The 19,081-nt window shown below is 44.6% G+C and overlaps 1 protein-coding gene across 2 annotated transcripts in view; it reads left to right on the top strand.

The window, feature by feature from the left end:
- RNF157 (ring finger protein 157) overlaps positions 1-15,535 on the top strand; it is a 225,198-nt gene extending 209,663 nt beyond the window's left edge. Inside the window, exons 20-21 of one of the 2 annotated variants that reach the window (XM_082272520.1) lie at positions 14,149-14,189; positions 15,089-15,223. In XM_082272520.1, coding sequence (XP_082128646.1) covers positions 14,149-14,189 — 41 coding nt within the window. In that variant the 3' untranslated portion in view covers positions 15,089-15,223. Of the gene's footprint in view, positions 1-14,148; positions 14,190-15,088 lie in introns of both variants that reach the window. The other variant, XM_082272519.1, reaches the window with a different exon arrangement.
- The last annotated feature ends 3,546 nt before the right edge of the window (positions 15,536-19,081 follow it).

The raw sequence follows: 19,081 nt of genomic DNA, 5'->3' as shown, positions 1-19,081 counted from the left end.
TGCAAGGTAGCCATGGGCAGAGCAGTGGTCATCTGATCCACCTAAAATTCTCAGACATTAAGTCATATTTTGTATCTTGTCTTCTCTTACCTGTTATGTAATAGGTTGCCTTTCCTTGGGTCCCTTGGTGTTCAGGAGTTGCCAGCAGTGCCTGGTAGTAATGATGAGGAAACCTGAAGCTGGATTTAATTGAGATTCAGTGAATGGTTATTGGTGACTACAATATTAGTATTATAATATTATTTCGTTCATTGACGGACACAGCTCCTCATCTTCTTGACTACGTGGGTTATGTTGCTCCCTACAGGAGTAGGACACTAGGCAGGAAAGAACTTGGCGCACTTCCAGTACCGGCACTTTCCCTGGTTAAAGATGGTGCTGGCCACTTCCGGGTTGACTCGGACAGGGGCGGTAGCTACGTTCGTTTGCCGGAGTATTTAAGTGGTGAGTCAGCACGCCGCCCGTGTCCCCAGGAAGACGTCATCTATGACGAAACCCGTCGGGAAGGCGTGCTGACGTCACCACGTGATACCCGGAAGTCGGGCGGCTGTGTTCTGTTGGAATCTGCCGACAATAGCGCTATTATTCCTTTTACATGTGAGTGTTTTACCTTATTTAATAAAAGTGTTCCCCTACATACTACACTATCTGTGGCCCCTTTCTTCTATATTCCGTTTGGGAGTGTCGGACCCGGACTGTTTTAGTGCGGTGGCTGGTCTATGATTGCGGCTCCCTGCTGGTGTTAGAGAGAGGCATCACGCCATCTACAGGATCCCGTTGGAGCTCCTATTACATATCGGATGCTTGTCTTTATCTTCCCTCTGGTAAGCGTTTAGCGTGCCCTTAGCATGCAGCACTGATTGTGGAGGAAGTCACAATATATGGTGAAGGATTCCTTTCTTGCACCTGGCACCCATTTTTGGACTTTTCATTTTGCTTTATCTATATGGAAATTATTTTATGATTAGATTGATTCACTGCCATGATTTATTCAATTGGACATTATGGTATAATTTGAAGCACAGTTCACTGTTATTATAATAATTTTTTCAGTTTGATTTCAGTATCATTGTGTCAATTTAGCGCGGCTTTTCTTTTGCATTTACTTTTTGGTGTTTCCCACTACAGCTGCAGCTTTTCACATTCACATTTTTATATTGCTACCATTTTATATTGGTCTATTCACTTTTTAGGTTTGTGCTTAGCGCGGTTATTTTTTATATACATATTTATTGTTTAGCGCAGCTTGTTATTTATTATTTTATTTAGGTGTTGTCACACTGGAAGCTGCAGCTGCTATTTTTCACTAGCGCAGTTATTAATTTTTGGTTACTGTAAGTGCCTGTTCGGTGGTGTTGGTGAGTTTTTTTCGTTACTCTCTCCCTCTCTCCTCCATATTAGGGGTAGTAGCGGTAGTGCTCTGTGCTGGGCTTTGTGGTGCCATCAGCGTGGGGAGGTGTCCCTTGCAGTGTGATACTTTTTGTTTTTGTGTGGGTTCCCCTCTCCAATAATGGAGTCCCTAGAGCATATTTCACCACCTGACCCCCTAACAGAGGTTGCCGGGCCCTCTGGGTCCCATCCACTGAGTGCACTGACGGCGGTCCTGGAGTCCTTGGTGACCAAGGTAGATATGGTCCTGTGAAAACGGGCTAGCAAAAAGCGTCCCCCGCCTTCACCTGCTTCATCCTTCTGGGTCTTCGTCCACGCATCCTGCATGCTCAGATAGTGAGGATGATTCCTCTGCTCCTCTAGCAACGCATGAACAGGCGCTAGTGGATGCGCTGTTTGTATCAGTGCGGGAAACCTTCAAGATGGAAGATGCGACTAACGCAGCATCGGAGGCACGGGTCACCTTTGGCACCGACAGGTCCTCCAAGGCGCCGAAGGTCTTCCCCTTTCACGCTTTCTTTGACAATATTGTCACAAAAAAGTGGGGGTGCCTAAAACGCACTTTTGCAATTCTCAAGCGTTCTGCAATGCGGTACCCTTATGAGGATTCCCTCCTTAAAAAATTAACGATTCCTCCTGTAGTGGACTCCCCAGTTTCCAGGTTGAATAAAGCCACCGTAACTGGTTGAAGAGTCCCCGGCCTTTACAGATCTGGCTGATAGGAGGTCGGGAGCCTTGACTCGCCATATGTTCACTGTGGCTGGTTCAGCACTTAGGCCGGTATTACTATTGCCCTGGTGTCCCAAGCTATGACCGAGTGGACAAAACGTCTATACCGGGACCTGGAAGGGAAACCGCTCCCCCCTGCCTTTGCGGAGCTGGTGGATCAGTTGGTCCAAGGGCTACAGTTTGTCTGTGACACCTTTTTGGATGAGGTTCCTCTAGACTGCCTGTCTCAGCAGGGGTCCTGTGGCGTATTATCTGGCTGAAATGCTGGCCTGTGGACCAGGCTTCTAAGAAGGCCTTATCCGGTCATCCCATTTGTGTGGGATTGCCTGTTTGGAGTTTCCTCTATCATCAAAGGCCTCACAGGGGGAAAGCGTACTCTTCTTCCACAGGCTTCCAAGGGTAAGGTGTCCTGTCGCAGATGTGGGCCTTTCTATTTCTCTCATAAGATGCCTTTTCGTCCCTCAGGGTCTTAAGACAATGGTTCTAAACCCTTCAGGGCCTCCGCTGGGGGTTTTAGGAGGACCGGGACTGGCAAACCACGAGTGGGTTCTGCCAGACCTGCGGACAAGGCTTCCTCTGCATGAAGGGACGCCCTCACCCGTGTCTGGGGTGGAGGGACGTCTTCATTGGTTTCCAGACCCGTGGACCTCCCTGATACAGGACAAGTGAGTCCACAAAGTAATTCACTCCAGCTACAAGATCGAGTTTTGATCTTATCCTCCAGAAAGATCCTTCCCTTCCAACTGATGCTTGTCCCCAGATCGCTTAAGGGATCTCTTTGGGGCAGTGCAAGACTTGTTACTTCAAGGGGTGATGGTTCCGACATCGGAACGTTTTCAAGGTTTTTACTTAAACCTGTTTACATGTCCCAGGAAGGAACGCAAGGTACATCCAATTCTGGACCTAAACTGCATTGTATGGGTACAGAAGTTCCTAATGGAGTCCATTTTCATGTTAGTGGCGTCCCTACACTAGGGGGATTTTCTCGCTTCCATCTACATCAAGGACGCCTATCTTCACATCTCAATATGTACCGGCCATCGGGTCTTCCTCCACTTTGCAGTGGGCGAGGAACATTATCAGTTTGTGGCATTACCCTTGGGTCTCGTCTCCACTCCTCGGGTCTTCACAAAAGTGTTGGCCCCATTGCTAGCTGAGGGAGTTCGGTTGGATTCTGAATCTTCAGAAGTCTGGTCCGGTTCCATCCACCAGTCTGGACTATCTGGGTCTGGCTTTGGACTATCTGGGTCTGGCTCTGGACTTGGCCTTAGCATGGGTGTTTCTTCCTCTGGAAAAACTCCAGAAATTGCAGGAGGCTATTCAGCTTCTGCTGTCCAGCAGACGATCATCTCTTTGGACTTGCATGTGGATGCTGGGCCTGATGGCGTCTACTTTTGAGGCGGTTCTGTTTGCACAGTTCCACACAAGATCTCTGCAAAAAGAGATCCTGGTTAAATGGAACAAGAATCCTCAGTCTCTAGACACACTGATTCTCTTGTGCCGGAGTACGAGAGAGTCCCTGGTTTAGTGGCTTCGTTCTCCATCACTTTGTCAGGGAAAAGCTTTTCTTCCCCTGTACTGGATGGTCGTCACCACTGATGCCAGCCTGTCCGGATGGGGAGGCGCCCTCGGCACAGATTACGTTCATTGGACTATTCATCTTCAGGGGTGTCCGGTACGCATTCAATCGGAATGACATGGACGTGGCTTATGTCAATCACCAAGGGGGCACAAGAAGTGCCCTGGTGGCTCGGGAAGTAGCTTGTATTCTGAGGTGGGCAGAACGTTTCGTTCCAGCCCTCTTTGCTGTGCACATTCCAGGAGTGGACAATTTGCAAACGGATTACCTCAGTCGACAGGATCAGGGGGAATGACCACTTCATCCGGAGGGGTATCATCAGTTGTGTCTCTAGTGAGGTACTCCTGAGGTGGATCTGCTGGCCTCTCATCTCAAGAGGAAAGTGGATCCTCTAACCGACGCCAAAGATGCCTTAGTGGCCCCCTTGGAGTCCATATCATCTGATTTACACCTTTCCTCCTCTCAAACTTCTGCCGAGACTCCTGCCCAGGATCAAGGCAGAAGGGATTCCTGTCATTCTAGTGGCTCCAGACTAGCCTCGCCGGTCTTGGTACGCCAATCTGATACGGCTGGTCGCCGATGCTCCTTGGAGACTTCCTCTTAGGGAAGATCTTCTATCCCAAGGGCCAATCTTCCATCCTGCTTTACAGTCGCTGGCTTTAACGGCTTGGCTGTTGAAAGCCAGGGGGCTGAAGGATAGAGGGTTGTCTGAATTGGTGATTCCTATGCTAGAAAATCTACCTCTACGTAGATTTACTATTGCACTTGAAAGACGTACATTGCGTGGTGTCTCTTGGGGTTCACCCTCGCTCCTTTTCGGTGGCTCGGATCTTGGCTTTCCTCCAACGGGGGGTTGAGCAGCACCTGGCCTTGAGTACCATCAAGGGCCAGGTTTCGGCAGTTTTCTTTCAGTGTCCATTGGCCACACACTCCTTGGTGCATACCTTTTTATCCAGGGAGTTCCACACTTGGCTCCTCCAGTGCGGTCTCCATTGCCGCCGTGGGATCTCAATTTGGTGTTGTCAGTTCTCCAGAAGCCTCCTTTTAAAATATATTCAGGAGGTTCCCCTGCTTACGTTGTCTCAGAAGGTGGCCTTTTTGGTGGCTATTACTTCTGTGCGCTGGGTGTCGGAGCTGGTGGCGCTGTCTTGTCGTTCACCTTACCCTGTGGTTCATAAAGATAGGTGGTTCTTTGTCTGTGTTCGTTGTTCCTTCCAAAGGTCTTTTATGATTTTCATTTGAATATAGACATTGTGTTGCATTCCCTGTGTCCCAGGCCTTAGCATCCTAAGGAAATTGCCTTGCATCCCCTGGACGTGGTTCGGGTTAATTAAGGTTTACCTGGCAGCTACAGAGTCTTTTAGGAAGTCAGACTCACTATTTGTCCTCATGGATGGACCTCAAAAAGGTTGGCTGCTTCTGCTGCGACCATTTCCAGGTGGATCAGAAAAACAGTGATTCAGGCTTAATCCATTAAAGGCCAGGTTCCTCCTTTCCCTGTTAGGGCACATTCTACTCGGGCGCTTAGTGCTTCCTGGGCCTTCCGTCATCAGGCTTCAGTGATGCAGGTTTGCAAGGCAGCTACCTGGTCATCTGTGCACACATTCACAAAGTTTTATAAGGTGGATGTGTTGGCATCTGCGGATGCTTCCTTCGGCCACAAGGTTTTGCAGGCTGCTGTTTAGAGGACTTGGTCCTCTTTGAGGTGTATTACTTTTTTCAGGTGAGCTCCAGTTGTTTTATGGTTGAGCTCCATGTTACCTGGTTGGCCATGTTTAGCCTTGGGAAGTATTTTTTTCTTGCTGTTCCCACATGTTTTGATACTGCTTTGGGAAATCCCATGTATATAGGAAGATGAGGAACTGTGTCCGTCAATGAATGAAAGAGAAAATTGAATTTTTGACTTCACATAAAATCCATTTCTCTGATGTTCATTGACGGACACAGCACCCACCCCTCTATGGAGTTTGGCTTTTTTCTTCTGACACTGCTTGTAACAAAACTGAATGCCTATAGTAGAGAGAGGGAGCATACTCCCTGGGACTGCCCCATAGGAGTTCTTTTCTACCTAGTGTCCTACTCCTGTAGTGGGCAGCATAACCCACGTAGCCAAGAAGATGAGAAGCTGTGTCCATCAATGAACATCAGGGAAATTGATTTTACAGTAAGTCAAAAACCCCATTATTTCAGAGCTTCTTTATCTCGGCCTGGCACATTTAAGACTAAGATGGATACAATTTCTACAGTAAGCAGTTGTTGGATTGATTTTGCAGCTGACTATTCATATAAGAGATAACAGGCTGCTGTTGGATGGCTTTTGCAGCTAATATTCTAATAATGTAACATTTACACTGTATTATCGATCTGGAGTTCTGATTTAACTGCCTTGTGGTCCTTTCTAGTATGTAGCAGAAGAAATAGGTAAATTAATGGAAAATAACAATGAACAAAAACAAGAAAAGAAAATGTTCTTAAAGGTGGCCATTCAAGTCACTCTGAGTGTACAATTTCCTTTTTTTTTTTTGTTTTCTTTTTTCTTATCTACAATTGTGTAATGCAAGACCTACCTGATTGGATTTTAGTTGATTTGTTTCCTTAAAATGACCTTGTGTAGTTGTTGGTAAAGATATTGCACAGTGCAGTTGGATTGGAACTTGTGGCCAGGCTGTGGACATTCAAGTATTTACACATCCTTAACAAGCGCTAAATGATTTCTACAGAGCTCACTGATCTCTGTAGCCACAGAGCTGTGGAGCAATTCATCCTCCAAATTCACCCAGAAGTGCTGGTGTTGTCTAAGGCAGCCCATACATTAGCCATTTTTTTCTTTCGTTTAACTAGTAGGTTGAATAAAAAAAATAAAAAAAAAGACCTGATTCCCCCATCTGCACACTTGATGTGGCTGGGGGAATCCTTACTGCTGAGCTATTGTATCCTGACAGCGGGGAAACCTCCCCTCCATCAGAATACACTGATCAGTGCGGAAAAACCCGACAGGGTGGTTGTACAGAACTCGTTCTACCAGCAGCCTTCCAATCCCTAAGGTAAACACAGGTATTTAAGCTGCCTATACATGGTTCAAATTGACCCTGCTGAACTGGCCGAATTTTTGATCTATGCATGGCCGGCTTAAATATTTGTATTTACATTAAGGATTTAAAGGCTGTGGAGTGGCTGCTGGGGGGACGGACAGGGTTGAATTGAGCTGCTGAAAGAATGACTTAAAGGGCCTCATTGCTTTGGCTGTGAACTTTAGAGATGAATTGCTCTACAATACTTGCAGCTACAGAAGTCAGTACAGTGGCTTGTATTAAAGTGAATTGTTTGCCTCTTAGGAATATTCAAATACTCCTATATCTCTACCCTGGCCACAGGTTCATTTAAAAGTCCAACTCCAGTAAAATTAAAATTCCTTCTTGCAGTGGGGCTGCACCTGCACTGCAAGGATTAAATGCTTGTTTCTGTCTAGGGGGACAGTAAAAGCATATCTTAAACAATACAGTACAGGACACAGGAGTTGATTCTTAGACCATGGATTATATAACAATATCTTTAAAGGATTGGACACTGGCAAGAATTGTGCTGGGATCTGTCCCCAGTATACCCATTTAACCCTGACCAGCCTGTGAGATTCCAATTTTTTGTTGTACCCTTTCAGTTGTTGGAGAGATTTTACTTTTCTTCATTTTACCTTCTTTCTTTGACTGACATTACTTTCAAGATCTGACTGCTTTATAGCTTACTGGCAATTTCAAGATCAGTTACCCTCAAAGTACATTGAGATTGTACCTGGTCTGTAATGTATGCTTCCAGCACTGAATCCTACTTGGGTGCTCTTCTTGGCGCTGTGTGCAATGAGTATAGTTTGCTGCAGGGCGCTATACATGTCAAGGGCTGTGGTCCATTTCTGTGTCACCCAGACCCTGAAGACCCCTGTGGGAGTTTGAGCACCACTGAACAAAACCAGCAATGTGGATAAGGTAAAACAGGGATTTCCTGTCGTTTTACATACCGGTTCTTGGCTACTGATATCTTTTTTCGTTAATACATTACATTATTACATTGGTATGTAGTAAATGGTACGCTACATCCTTTATACCACAAAACATACTGCAGTTCAAAGCACACAAGTATTTTTGAAGGCACAGATTTTCACATTTTTAACCTGACTATTTTTGTCTTGTGTATTCGGTCTTCTACTATAGGTACTGTTTTAACATTTTATCTTTTTAAAATTGGTGGTCTTTTCTTGAATGTCACTAATGAAAGTTCCTCACTGGCTAGTAATGCAGTGCAAATGAGACTCTAACTGCACAGTTCCAGCTGCCATTGCTGTTCACAACGTAAGCTGATTCTTTGCCATCTCACCCATTGTCTGATGCCTCAGATACAGCCACAGGAACTCGATTAGTGTCTGGGTTATTCAGTTAGAATCTATTCCATGAGTACCCCTCAGGTCAAGATCCTCAATATGGAGGGCTGCAGGTGATCAGGAGCAGTAGCACAATTGACAAAAAACAGAGATTCCACTGCAGGCTCTAAGGAAACTCCAAGAGCCTCTCCAGTTAAGAGGAGTTTCTTTGGTCGGGAGCATGATAAATTGGGCTCCCTTACAAATGCCTAATACACATCCATTTGCAGAATTAGGGGGGGGGGGGGGGCGCTAAATTTTTAGCACAGTCTATGGGGGATTCTTTTACTGCCAGAATCTCACAAAGTTACTTCTGCTTCTCGCCTCGTTCCGGCTACTGTGAACTTGAAAGCAATGCATTTAGGTCTCTGGACCCATCTAGTGATATTCATCCTCAAAATATTCTGAGCACAAAGCAGAAGCCTATTCCTAGAAATTCTTTCCCTATTCTTGATCAGCTGACTGGGTCTTTACATCATGATTGGTCCAACTCAGAGAGGTTATTCCCTCCTACTGATAATTTTGATGCCTTGTACCCTATGGGAGGGGATTTTAAAAAGATTTGGACTGTTCCAACAGTGAACTTGGCCATTCTTGCATATTCAATCTATTGTTTCTTACAATTGTATTCCCTCTTTTAAGGATTCAGTTTTTTATTTGAATTCCTCCTTTGCTTTGGCAGGCCTAGCCCTGCAACTAGCTATTGCTACCTTGTCATTTTCCTAGGCCATGGGTAAGTGGAGAAATCAATAACAACTTCCTTTGCATATAGATGATCCTACTCTTGCCCTCACCACTGCTCTTCTATGTAGAATCCATGGACAATTTGATCCATCAGATCTCCAGAATGTCCTTACTTTCTGTGCATATGCACGGAATCTTATGACCTAAAGCAGTGGTTTCCAAACTGCAGCCCAGTGGCCAGATATGGCACTTTGCTCGCCTCTTTCCGGCCCTTGGGGTACTTTTCCTACCACTGATACAAGACATTATTCCTTAAACTGACACCAACAATAGGGCATAATTCCTGGTGGTGACATCAATGATGCAGCACTATTCCTCCAACTTACACCAACAATGAGGATCTACTTCACCCACTAACCTCAGCAATGGGGCACGATTACTCCACTGATACCAATCGTTGGGCACTCTTTCTTCCACTGATACCAAAGATGGGACACTATTCTTCCCACTGACCCCAACGACAGGGTGTTGTTCCTCCCCCTAATACCAAAGATGCATTGTTTACTCCGAATGATGCCAGAACAATTTCTACTCCCAGTGGCCACAGTCCAGCCCCCCTTAAAGTCTAAATGACAGTAAACTGGCCCTTTGTTTAGAAAGTTTGTAGACCCCTGACCTAATTGAAAGGTACACAAAGATGCTCTGTTGCTGTCCTCTCTCTCTGTTTTTTTTTTTTTTTTTGCTAGACTGACTTGCTACAATCACAAGGGGTAGTCACTGCCTTCCCTTTTCAAGGATTCAAGTATTACAAGGACTTTTAAAAATCCTGCACATGGACCCTTACTCACTCAACAATGCACATTCCCTCCTGCTCAAAAAACATCTAATTACAGTAACCAGCCTCCTGGCTGGTCACCTTTAGACTGGTCACTGAGTCTACTGCATCGGTGTGGCTTCTTTCTGATCTTCTATAAACCTCTTAAGAGAAATCGTATAACTCTAACAAGAACCATAGTGTGATCTATCCACACATCAGTGTACTTTTTACATTGCTGAACTGACCACACCTTGGTATGCTATAGCATTAAACTCTTAATCATACCCTGAGCCTTCATGTCCCTGGGTGCCTTGGAGAACTTTTTTCTTTAAAAGCTCCTAAGTCAGATATCTGATTATAGGTCCAAACCCTGATCCTATCACTTCCCTCTGTGGCTGACTCCTCACTTTTCTTGGACTCCTTCCCTTGACCTTGTACTAATATCAATATATGTAACTTTATTAACTTCTGCACAATTTTTTATCTATCACTATCCCCATGTTCACAAACCTACTGCCTTTGGCACCCTTTGATTCCATCTTTATTAGAATTTCCCTCCGGTTTCATTAGCAGACTTCCTTGGGGCAGCCAGTGCCCGGCTTCCCCTTTCAATGTTATGGAAGCCCTACTCCTCACTATGCATGGGGGTTGACTTTATTACATGGGTTACCTTTTTTACACAGGCCTCCTAACCTACAACCCTCAGATTCTGCCTTGTGTTCTGATTTGCCCTCTCTCTTCCTGTTTCAGTATTACCAGGTTACCTGTTTTATGAGCTGAGAAGTCCTTCTGCTCTAAAATCCTCAACAGGAACTTGTCTTGGCATCAATCGACTTCTAGTCAATCAAGCTGACCTAGTAATAGAAAAGGTCTCATGCTGTTGTTTTCCTCACCCCTTTACCTGTTTGTTTCCCCTCAATTATGTGGTCTGTAGGTACCTTGGCACTTGTCTACCCATCCCCCAATACATCTTTAATGATGACTCTTACCCAGATATCTTCCAGCATCTCAAATTCCTAGACATTCATCAGTTAGCCAAATCCCAACCTCTGAATAAGATTGGGTGCCCCACTTCCCTCAGAGGCATACAGGTTGCTTCCCCCACACTCTATAACCTGTCATGTGAGGTTGTTCCCACCTAGTGTGGCAATTGGGAACTCCAACTTGTTCCCATTTCTCATGCTGCAACTTCTGTTTGGAATCCCAAAAAACATCTAGCCCTGGTCCCTGGTGGATCCTGATTAGGCTTCTTATATCCTCTTCCCAACACCTTGGCTTTGCACACCTTGTGGACCTCCCTTTTACAGGAAGTTGCTCATTTTGTCGCCGTTGCAATCCTTTCCCCTTTATGGCACCATCAGGTGCTCTTTATCGCATAGTACCCTCCCTTTTGTGCTCAATTGTTTACTTTAGGGTTATATGGGTAAACTAGGGGGCAGTTCCCAGAAAAGCTTTTCCCAGAGTCCAATCATCTGTAGGTTAAGGCATATAACCCATGGTCTAAGAATCGGCTCATATACCCCGTGCTGTTCTCCAAGATGTAAAATGTACAGGTATGTCAAAATCCTGATTTCACTTTCGTTCATTGATGGACACAGCTCCTTATCTTCTTGACCATTGGGTTATACTGTCCCCTGCAGGATAAGGACACTAGGCAGGAAAGAGCTTGACTATGCCTGTGGGGCAGTCCTAGGGGGTATACTCCCACTCTCAGCTATAGGCACTCAGTTTTTTTTTTTGTGCCTAGTCAGGAGTAAGGACCTAGTTCCTTGCTAGGATTTCTGGTCCTGGCAAATTTTTTCCTTTTTAAATGGAACTTTTTCCTATCTTTGTTATTTTGTTCCTATGAGTATCTACAATTAACTGCCGCACTGAGTGACACATTGGATAATCTAGATCCAGAGGGTCCCCCAGTCTGGCCAGTGAGTGCTCGCAGGCTTCAGCTCCACGCTAGGTCTGCCACGACATAGCCCCACTGGAGGGGGTCTGGCCTGCGAGTTACACGTCTCGCGAGGGCATATATGACCTGGCCTCAGCCTGAGTTCTAGCAATCCTCCTGGCTGACAGCCCCCCCATTCCGATGGAGAGGTCGTCTGTCCAGAGCGGTGCCACCCCTATTTCCTGGTATGGTAAGTAGCTGTCCCCCCTTTTCCCCTGGAGGGTTTTGGGGTGGACGTGGGCCTCTTCCTGGGACAGTGAGACCCCCCAGGTTTTCCTCCTTCCTCCCAGCCCCTCTAAAATGTTGGTGCTCATTGTGGGTCTTCCGCCCCCCCTCCTAGAGTGAGGTTATGAGCTGGCTTTTTCTACATGCTCTTAGGGGGGCTTGTTGGAGCCATCCTGGGGGTTGGCCTAGGGCAGGGAGGTCTTCTGGGCTCCCTGCTGCAGTTGTTGGGCTGGGGAAGCGGATGGTTTAGCATTTGCGGGTCCACACCTCACGAGGCCGGATCAGGCCAAACATTTAGGCCGCGGCTTTGCGGCCTACTGGTCGGAAGCTATGTGGGGCAGCCCCAGGGAGGGTGGCTGAAGCCACTACCCTCCTTTTGGGCATCTGCCCTCCCTTCTGCTGCCCCTGGGTGGTTGGCTCCGCTGGGGTTCACGCCCAAGCGGCTGGGCATCCACTAAAATTTAGGCCGCAGCTTGCGGCCTACTAGGCCATGCGGCTGAGTCGGGTGCCTCCGTTGGGGGCGGGGGGGGCGGCCCCAGTGGAAGCCCCTTCTCTTCCTTTGGGCAACATCCAATTTTGGACCTCAAGATGCTAAACTGCTTTGTGCTGGTACAGAAGTTCAGAATGAAGTCCATTCGCATGGTAGTAGCGTCCCTACCTTGGGGATTTTCTTGCTTCGATCGACATCAAGGACTCCTACCGTTTGTCTGAATTGTTGATTCCTATGCTGTGAAAGGCTAGAAAATCTACCTCTAAGAAGATTTATCATCGTACTTGGAAGGCGTACATTGCGTGGTGTGAGTCTCTTGTGGTTCTCCCTCCCTTTTCGGTGGCTCAGCTCTTGGCTTTCCTGCAACGGGGGTTTGAACAGCGCCTGGCATTGAGTACTATCAAGGGCCAGGTTTCACCCTTTTTGGTTTTCTTTCAACATCCATTGGCCACAAATTCCTTGGTGCGTACCTTTTATCCAGGGAGTTCGACACTTGGCTCCTCCGGTGCGGTCTTCATTGCCGCCGTGGGACCTCAATTTGGTGTTGTCAGTTCTCCAGAAACCTCCCTTCCAAAATATTTAGGAGGTTCACCTGCTTTCGTTGTCCCAGAAGGTGGCCTTTTTGGTGGTTATTACTTCTGCGCGCAGGGTGTTGGAACTGGCGGCATTGTCTTATCGTTAACCTTACCTGGTGGTTCACAGAGATAAGGTGGTTCTTTGTCCGTGTCCATCGTTACTTTCAAAGGAGGTCTCTAATTTCCTAATGAATGACGACATTGTGTTGCCTTACCTATTTCCCAGGCCTAAACATCCTAAGAAAATCGCCTTGCTTTTCCTGGATGTGGTTCGGGCAATCGGTGTGTATCTGGCAGCTACGGAGTCTTTTAGATAGCCAGGCTCACTATTTGTCCTCACGGATGGACCTCAGAAAGGGTTGGCCACTTCTGTTGCGACCATTTCCAGATGGCTCAGACAGACAGTGAATTCAGGCCTATTCAATTAGGGGTCAGGTTCTTCCTTTCCCTGTTAGGGCACATTCCACTCGGACGCTTAGTACCTCCCGAGCCTTCCATCATCAGGCGTCAATGATGTACATTTGCGAGGCAGCCACCTGTTCATGTTTGACACTGCTTTGGGACATTCAAATGGTCAAGAAGATAAGGAGCTGTGTCCGTCAATTAACGATAGAGAAAATGGGATTTTTGACTTACTGTAAAAGCCATTTCTCTGATGTTCATTGACTGACACAGCACCCACCCCTCTGTGGAGTTGGCTTTCTTCTGACACTGCTTGTAACAAAACGGAGTGTCTATAGCTGAGAGTGGGAATATACCCCCTGGGACTGCCCCATAGGCGTAGTCTTTTTCCTGCCTAGTGTCCTACTCCTGTAGGGGGCAGTATAACCCAATGGTCAAGAAGATAAGCAGCTATGTCTGTTAAGGAACACCAGAGAAATGGATTTTCCGGTAAGTCAAAAATCCAATTTTTTACTGATCTGATCCTCTACTCCACCACCCGGTGGCGCTTCACTGTGCTCTGGAAGTGGACTGTCCTTTGACATTCTCCCATCTAATGCAGTGCTATGGACCCTGCATCTTTCTTGATGTCAGAAGGCTGCAGGAGTGGAGGATTAGGTAAGCAAAAAGTGCTTTTCCGAATCCATTCAACCTAAATGAGTCATTAACCCTTGCAGTGCAGTTGCAGCCCCACTTTGAGGCAGGAGTTTTAGTTTTCCTGGAATTCATCTTTAAGGCTGCTGCCCCACTTGTCTGCTTAAATATGTGCTTTCCTCACCTCTGTTTTCCATTCTTCTATCTGCCTATTTCTGCTTCGGTCTCTTCTCTACCACTGTCTTCTTGTTTCTTTCTTTTCCGCCCATCCGCAGTGGCCGTTCCGGACCCCCAGCCCATTCCGATTGGAGATTAGGTAGGACATAGTTTGATGGTTTGAATAAAACCGTGCTCATTCTGGTCATTATTAACGAGCCTCCGAAACCTCCCACTTTTCCCATTGTTATAAACCATTATATTGTCTGTGTATATACATTTAGAATATGTGTACATCCTTGGGCTGGAGATGGAAGGGCAATTTTTCAAAAGATTCAATGAAAAATTTGAAAGTCTAGACTCATGAACAATGGATAGAAAATGGAGACAATAATCGTAATGTTCCAACTTGTTGGGTAGACATTCTCTGCAGATGTATTATTTTTGATAATTGCTATCGATGGGATATTAATATCTATTGATTAAAAACTCACAGATCTTAATATCTACTGATTAAAAACTTAGTCATTCAAATTTGAAATTTTTGTGTTATTGCCATTGAATCTTCTTGACATCTGCCCATTTATGTTTGGATTACTGTTTTAAAAGATGTGGAAAAGTTTTTTTCTTTATTTGTCTGAATGTCCTTTTTTTTGTGTGTTTTTCATGGTTCAGTTGTAGACTATATTTTGCATTTCTGTGTTAATCACATCGCGCTGTGGTGAATAGAATGGGCCTTAGGAATTAAAGGCCTTTTGTGTGTTACCTCTAGCAACCAATCAGAATCTTTCTTACATATTTCAAGCTTAGGTTGAATTTAGGTTGAAAGAGAGAGTCTTATTGGCTGGGGTGGTTCTTGGTCCACTTTCATACAAAAGGCTCAGTATCTAGTTTTGTCTGATTTTGTCTTTTTTATTGTTCTGTAGTCTTTTCTCTTACAAAGCCCAAAGTATTTATAGTTGTTGTTTGCCCATCATTTTCATTTCAGGCATTACATATCTGCATCCTACAGATTTCATCCTGTCTGATTTACATATAATGTCCTGTCCTTTTATTTAGATGGCTGTTACCCTGGGGTTCCTGCACAGAAGAGGACGCATCCATACCATGTGTCAGACACTTGTATCTCTCTGCAGGAAGTGGGAGACAGACAAGGTCGGCTGGGTGCTCAAGATGTGTGATGACTCTTCTCTCTAAGTCTTGCTGCTTGCCCCATAGACACCTCTCACAGAGAGGCTCCCACGCCCATTAAGTCGCTCAGGACTCACCACTGACTCTACCCCGTGCCAGCTTTCATCTCCTACCTTGTTTCACGCTCCAGCTTTAAGAAGGTTGACATTTTCACCCACTGCCTTTGACGGAAGGTGGTTCCTGCCCACTTCATATTTTGTGTATGAATCCTGGACTAGTAGAGCCTGGCACTGACAATGCTGAAACATGCACTACATTATGTATGCTGTGACATTGCTGAATTTGTTCCAGCAGAGATTAGTGGCAATTGTTCACTGAAAGCAGTACACTAATACAACGCCGCCTGCTGTGTGCTCAGTAAGTAGCAGTGCCTATCATTGTTCGCTGCTGTAAAGGGTGGCATTGGTGTCCTCAACTGCTTTGCAGCTTAATGCAGCTGCCTAGTAATGTCCATTCTAATCCTCAGGGGGATAAAGGAATTAATAGAGAAGAGTGATTTACTTAAAGCGAAACTCCAGTTTTTATGGAAAAAAACACTTTTAGGGCCACTATACTGATGGCAATAACTTTCAGCAAATTTAATTGCGCATCTTTACCGGCTTTTGTTCTATAGCATTAGACATGCTATGCCAATGCACTTGCTCACATGTTTGTAATTGAGTTCTAAGCGAGAAGTTCTGCCTTTGCTTTATTCCTGTGATTTTGCCCAGTTTTGTAATAATGATCATTGCATCCCAGAGTCCCTGTAAGCGTACAGCAACGTGTATATGTATTTCACCAAAGATGAAATTTCTCTACTGCAGTCAAACGAAGGACATGACAAGTGGTACCTAATTTAATGTCAAGTTCTGTGGGAAAGGCATTGAACAAGTTACAGAAAGATGAATATAAGAAGATAACTTGACAAAATAGTCCATATTGTAGTTACACAGTACATGATCAATCTTTCCTTTTTTTTTTTTTTCTTTTGCTGAACTGGGGTTTTCCTTTAATCCTATGACCGAAGTATAGATTGGCTGATCCAGTGTTGTTGATATGAGTGGTTTGTCAGTGATTTTAACATAAGGCCAGTGGTGTCAGACATATGAGCTGATCCATGTAATAATAGTAGCATAGGCCATTTTACATGCTGTTTAGGGTCATGTGAAGAGCATAGCACTGCCAGTGCACCTATATTATATCTTTATTGTTTTTTTTTTTCTATGATCTGAGCCCATTCTATATAAAATCCATCAGCCAGTTTAAGACAATGCAGATCATTAATGAAAATTGGAGCCAAGGAACGATGCCTTTACCAGTAACAAGGACTTGCATGTTAGCTTTCATGATCTGGTCTAATCTGGGATGTGTCAGTTAGGTCCTGATTTCCTTTTGTTGTGTTTGTCAGTGAGCCATAATGACCTGGCAGTTTTGTACAATTTCTGGCAGTTAGTCATTTTTCCATATAAATTGTGCCTGCTAGTTTTGCCAACATGGTGGCTTATTTCACCTGCACACCTGCTCGTGAGATCTTCACTGCAAAATAGTCCCAGCCTGCCACACACATTTTTGCCACGGGTCCGTGTTTGTATGCCAAAAGAAGAGCCATCCACCAAGTACAGCTTATCTAAAAGTGTAGTTGTCCTTAAAGCCCAGTTGAAGCTTTTGTGTAAAGTGCTTAGATATACAATAAATGTGTATCAGAAAGTTCCTAGCTGTTTAAAGTGTATCTAAACCCAAAGCCAAAAATGTAATATATTGCAGCTTACTAGTCCTTGGTGTGGAGGCTGCGTTTTTTTTTTTTAAGTTTCTTTTGTTTTTTTTCATGGGGATTCTACAATTAACACGCTTCCCCTCCTTGGGTGGCTACTTCATTCCTCCACTGTAGCTTTGAGGGGGAGTCATGGCTGTCACTCTATGCTGCTGTCCTAATATGGACTGCAAACACGTCCATATCTCCTAATCCCCATTATATAGGGGCAGGGCAATTTTGTATTTTACAGAAGTTAGCAAGGAAAGAACATATTCTTTTGTACAGCTGACAGGAAGTGACAAGGATGCAGCATTTCTAGCAGGATCAACTAGCAGCTTGTATATATTTGCTGAAAAAGAAAAATAATGCAGCCACCACATCTAAGGACTGTATGTATGTTGCAGTATAATACATTTTGTTATAGGGTTTGGTTATCATTTAATAAAGCCCCAGTGCCAGATCAAAGTTCATCAATGAAGTGAACTATTGGATACCAGCTCTGTGATGATTGGTGACAATGCTGATATGCTGAGATATGGCAATGCTGATCAAGGTGACAACTTTCAAATGTAGGCCTTTTAGTGCTGACACCCTGACAGGTCACTGGCAGGATCACCAGGTATACATGTTATCCTACATCAAATATAAATTTGTATAATGCAGAAAAATGGACCATACAGAAATATAAATTATGTTTTGCACAGTATTTTTTTGGTATGGGAGTATAGTTGTCCGTTAAAGTAGATATAAACCAGATTAATAAAAACCTCATATATGCTTTCAAATGTTAATGTTATTTTAAAAAGAATTTAATTTTTTTTAAACCTGCAGCTTTTCATTTAAAATAATTCCTGGTGACCCTGCCAATAAGGTCAATGTTCAGGCACTTCCTTTCATGAGGCGACCGCTGTTTCCCTGTTGTGCTTCTGTGTTGTCACGCCATCACCCTTGGTGGAGATTACAAGGGGCTGTGTAGACAGACACTGCACAGGTATAGTCCAACATTGTCATTATCAGGATGGCGGTCCAGAGAAATGATGTGTAGCTGAGTGCATCTAGACGTGAATTAGCTGAAAGAAACTGGTCTGAGATGCAAAAAAGCATATACACAAGATAAAAACAGTATTTATTTAAAAAAAAAAAAAAAAAAAAAATGACAGTTGTTTATGATACATGTTGTTTATGAACATCAAGTTGCAGTTTTGATCCTCTTCAATGTTGGTATTTAAAGGGGAACTAAAGCCAAAACTAAAAAAAATTGTGAGCAGGCGGGCAGTTTATTGCAGAAGAGACATGCACTGTCTAGACTAAATGATTCCCACACATTTGTGAGAGTGACGGCAGACTGCAAAGCCAATCAGGATGGACGAAGACTGGTACCTGGAAGAAGCTGGGGAGAAGATGCCAGTACCAGTGAGGGACCTTGCGGGCGTTGGACTGTTGGAGCATAGCGGAGTATTCTTGTCTTTAGTTCCAGTTAAGACGAATGCTTACTTTCTCCCTAAAAAGAGCCTAAAAGTGTTTAAATCCTTCAGGCCTTAATATCTCAGTATTTCAGTCTGGTAACTGTATTCTAGGCGTCATATAGGCAATTCAAGCAGCCTGCAATATACAGCAGTTTTATATCTATAAATACTGTAAAACAATTAAATTATCTGTGCTTTTTCAGTAACAATGTTTGGGTTTCTGTGGACAGGCTTTTAAACTGGGTTTGAAATTTAGGCCATCAGATCCCTATCGACTTCAGTAGAGTAGATGACAGTTGAGAGGATGTGTTTAACCCTTTTTGCATTGCTTAGTGCGGTTCTTCAGAAGCAACGATTCCTATTGCGGGGCATTCTTTTCTTGCAAATGCTGTGTTTTTATTTTGAATGCATGCGCTATGTTGGAATGAAAAAGGCGGCATTTGACAAGAACGTCCAATTACATGAGCCCTTATACACACACTGAGCTGTTCACCAAATTCATTGTGTGGTGCAATGCAGAGAAATGCTATAAAGACAAGACTTCTAGAAGGATATTAAGGAAGGCAGTTGCTATTGGCAGCATTTTTCTGCATATTGGGTGGAGTAAGGAGGGTTTGGAACCCTGGAAGGACACTCGACCACAAGTATGGCAGTGGAGAGCCA

The sequence above is a fragment of the Pelophylax lessonae genome, assembly GCF_965119305.1.
Source record: "Pelophylax lessonae genome assembly, chromosome: 11".
Lineage (NCBI taxonomy): Eukaryota > Metazoa > Chordata > Amphibia > Anura > Ranidae > Pelophylax > Pelophylax lessonae.
Note: the sequence above shows the minus strand (reverse complement) of the source record. Positions and strands in the feature narration are given on the sequence as shown.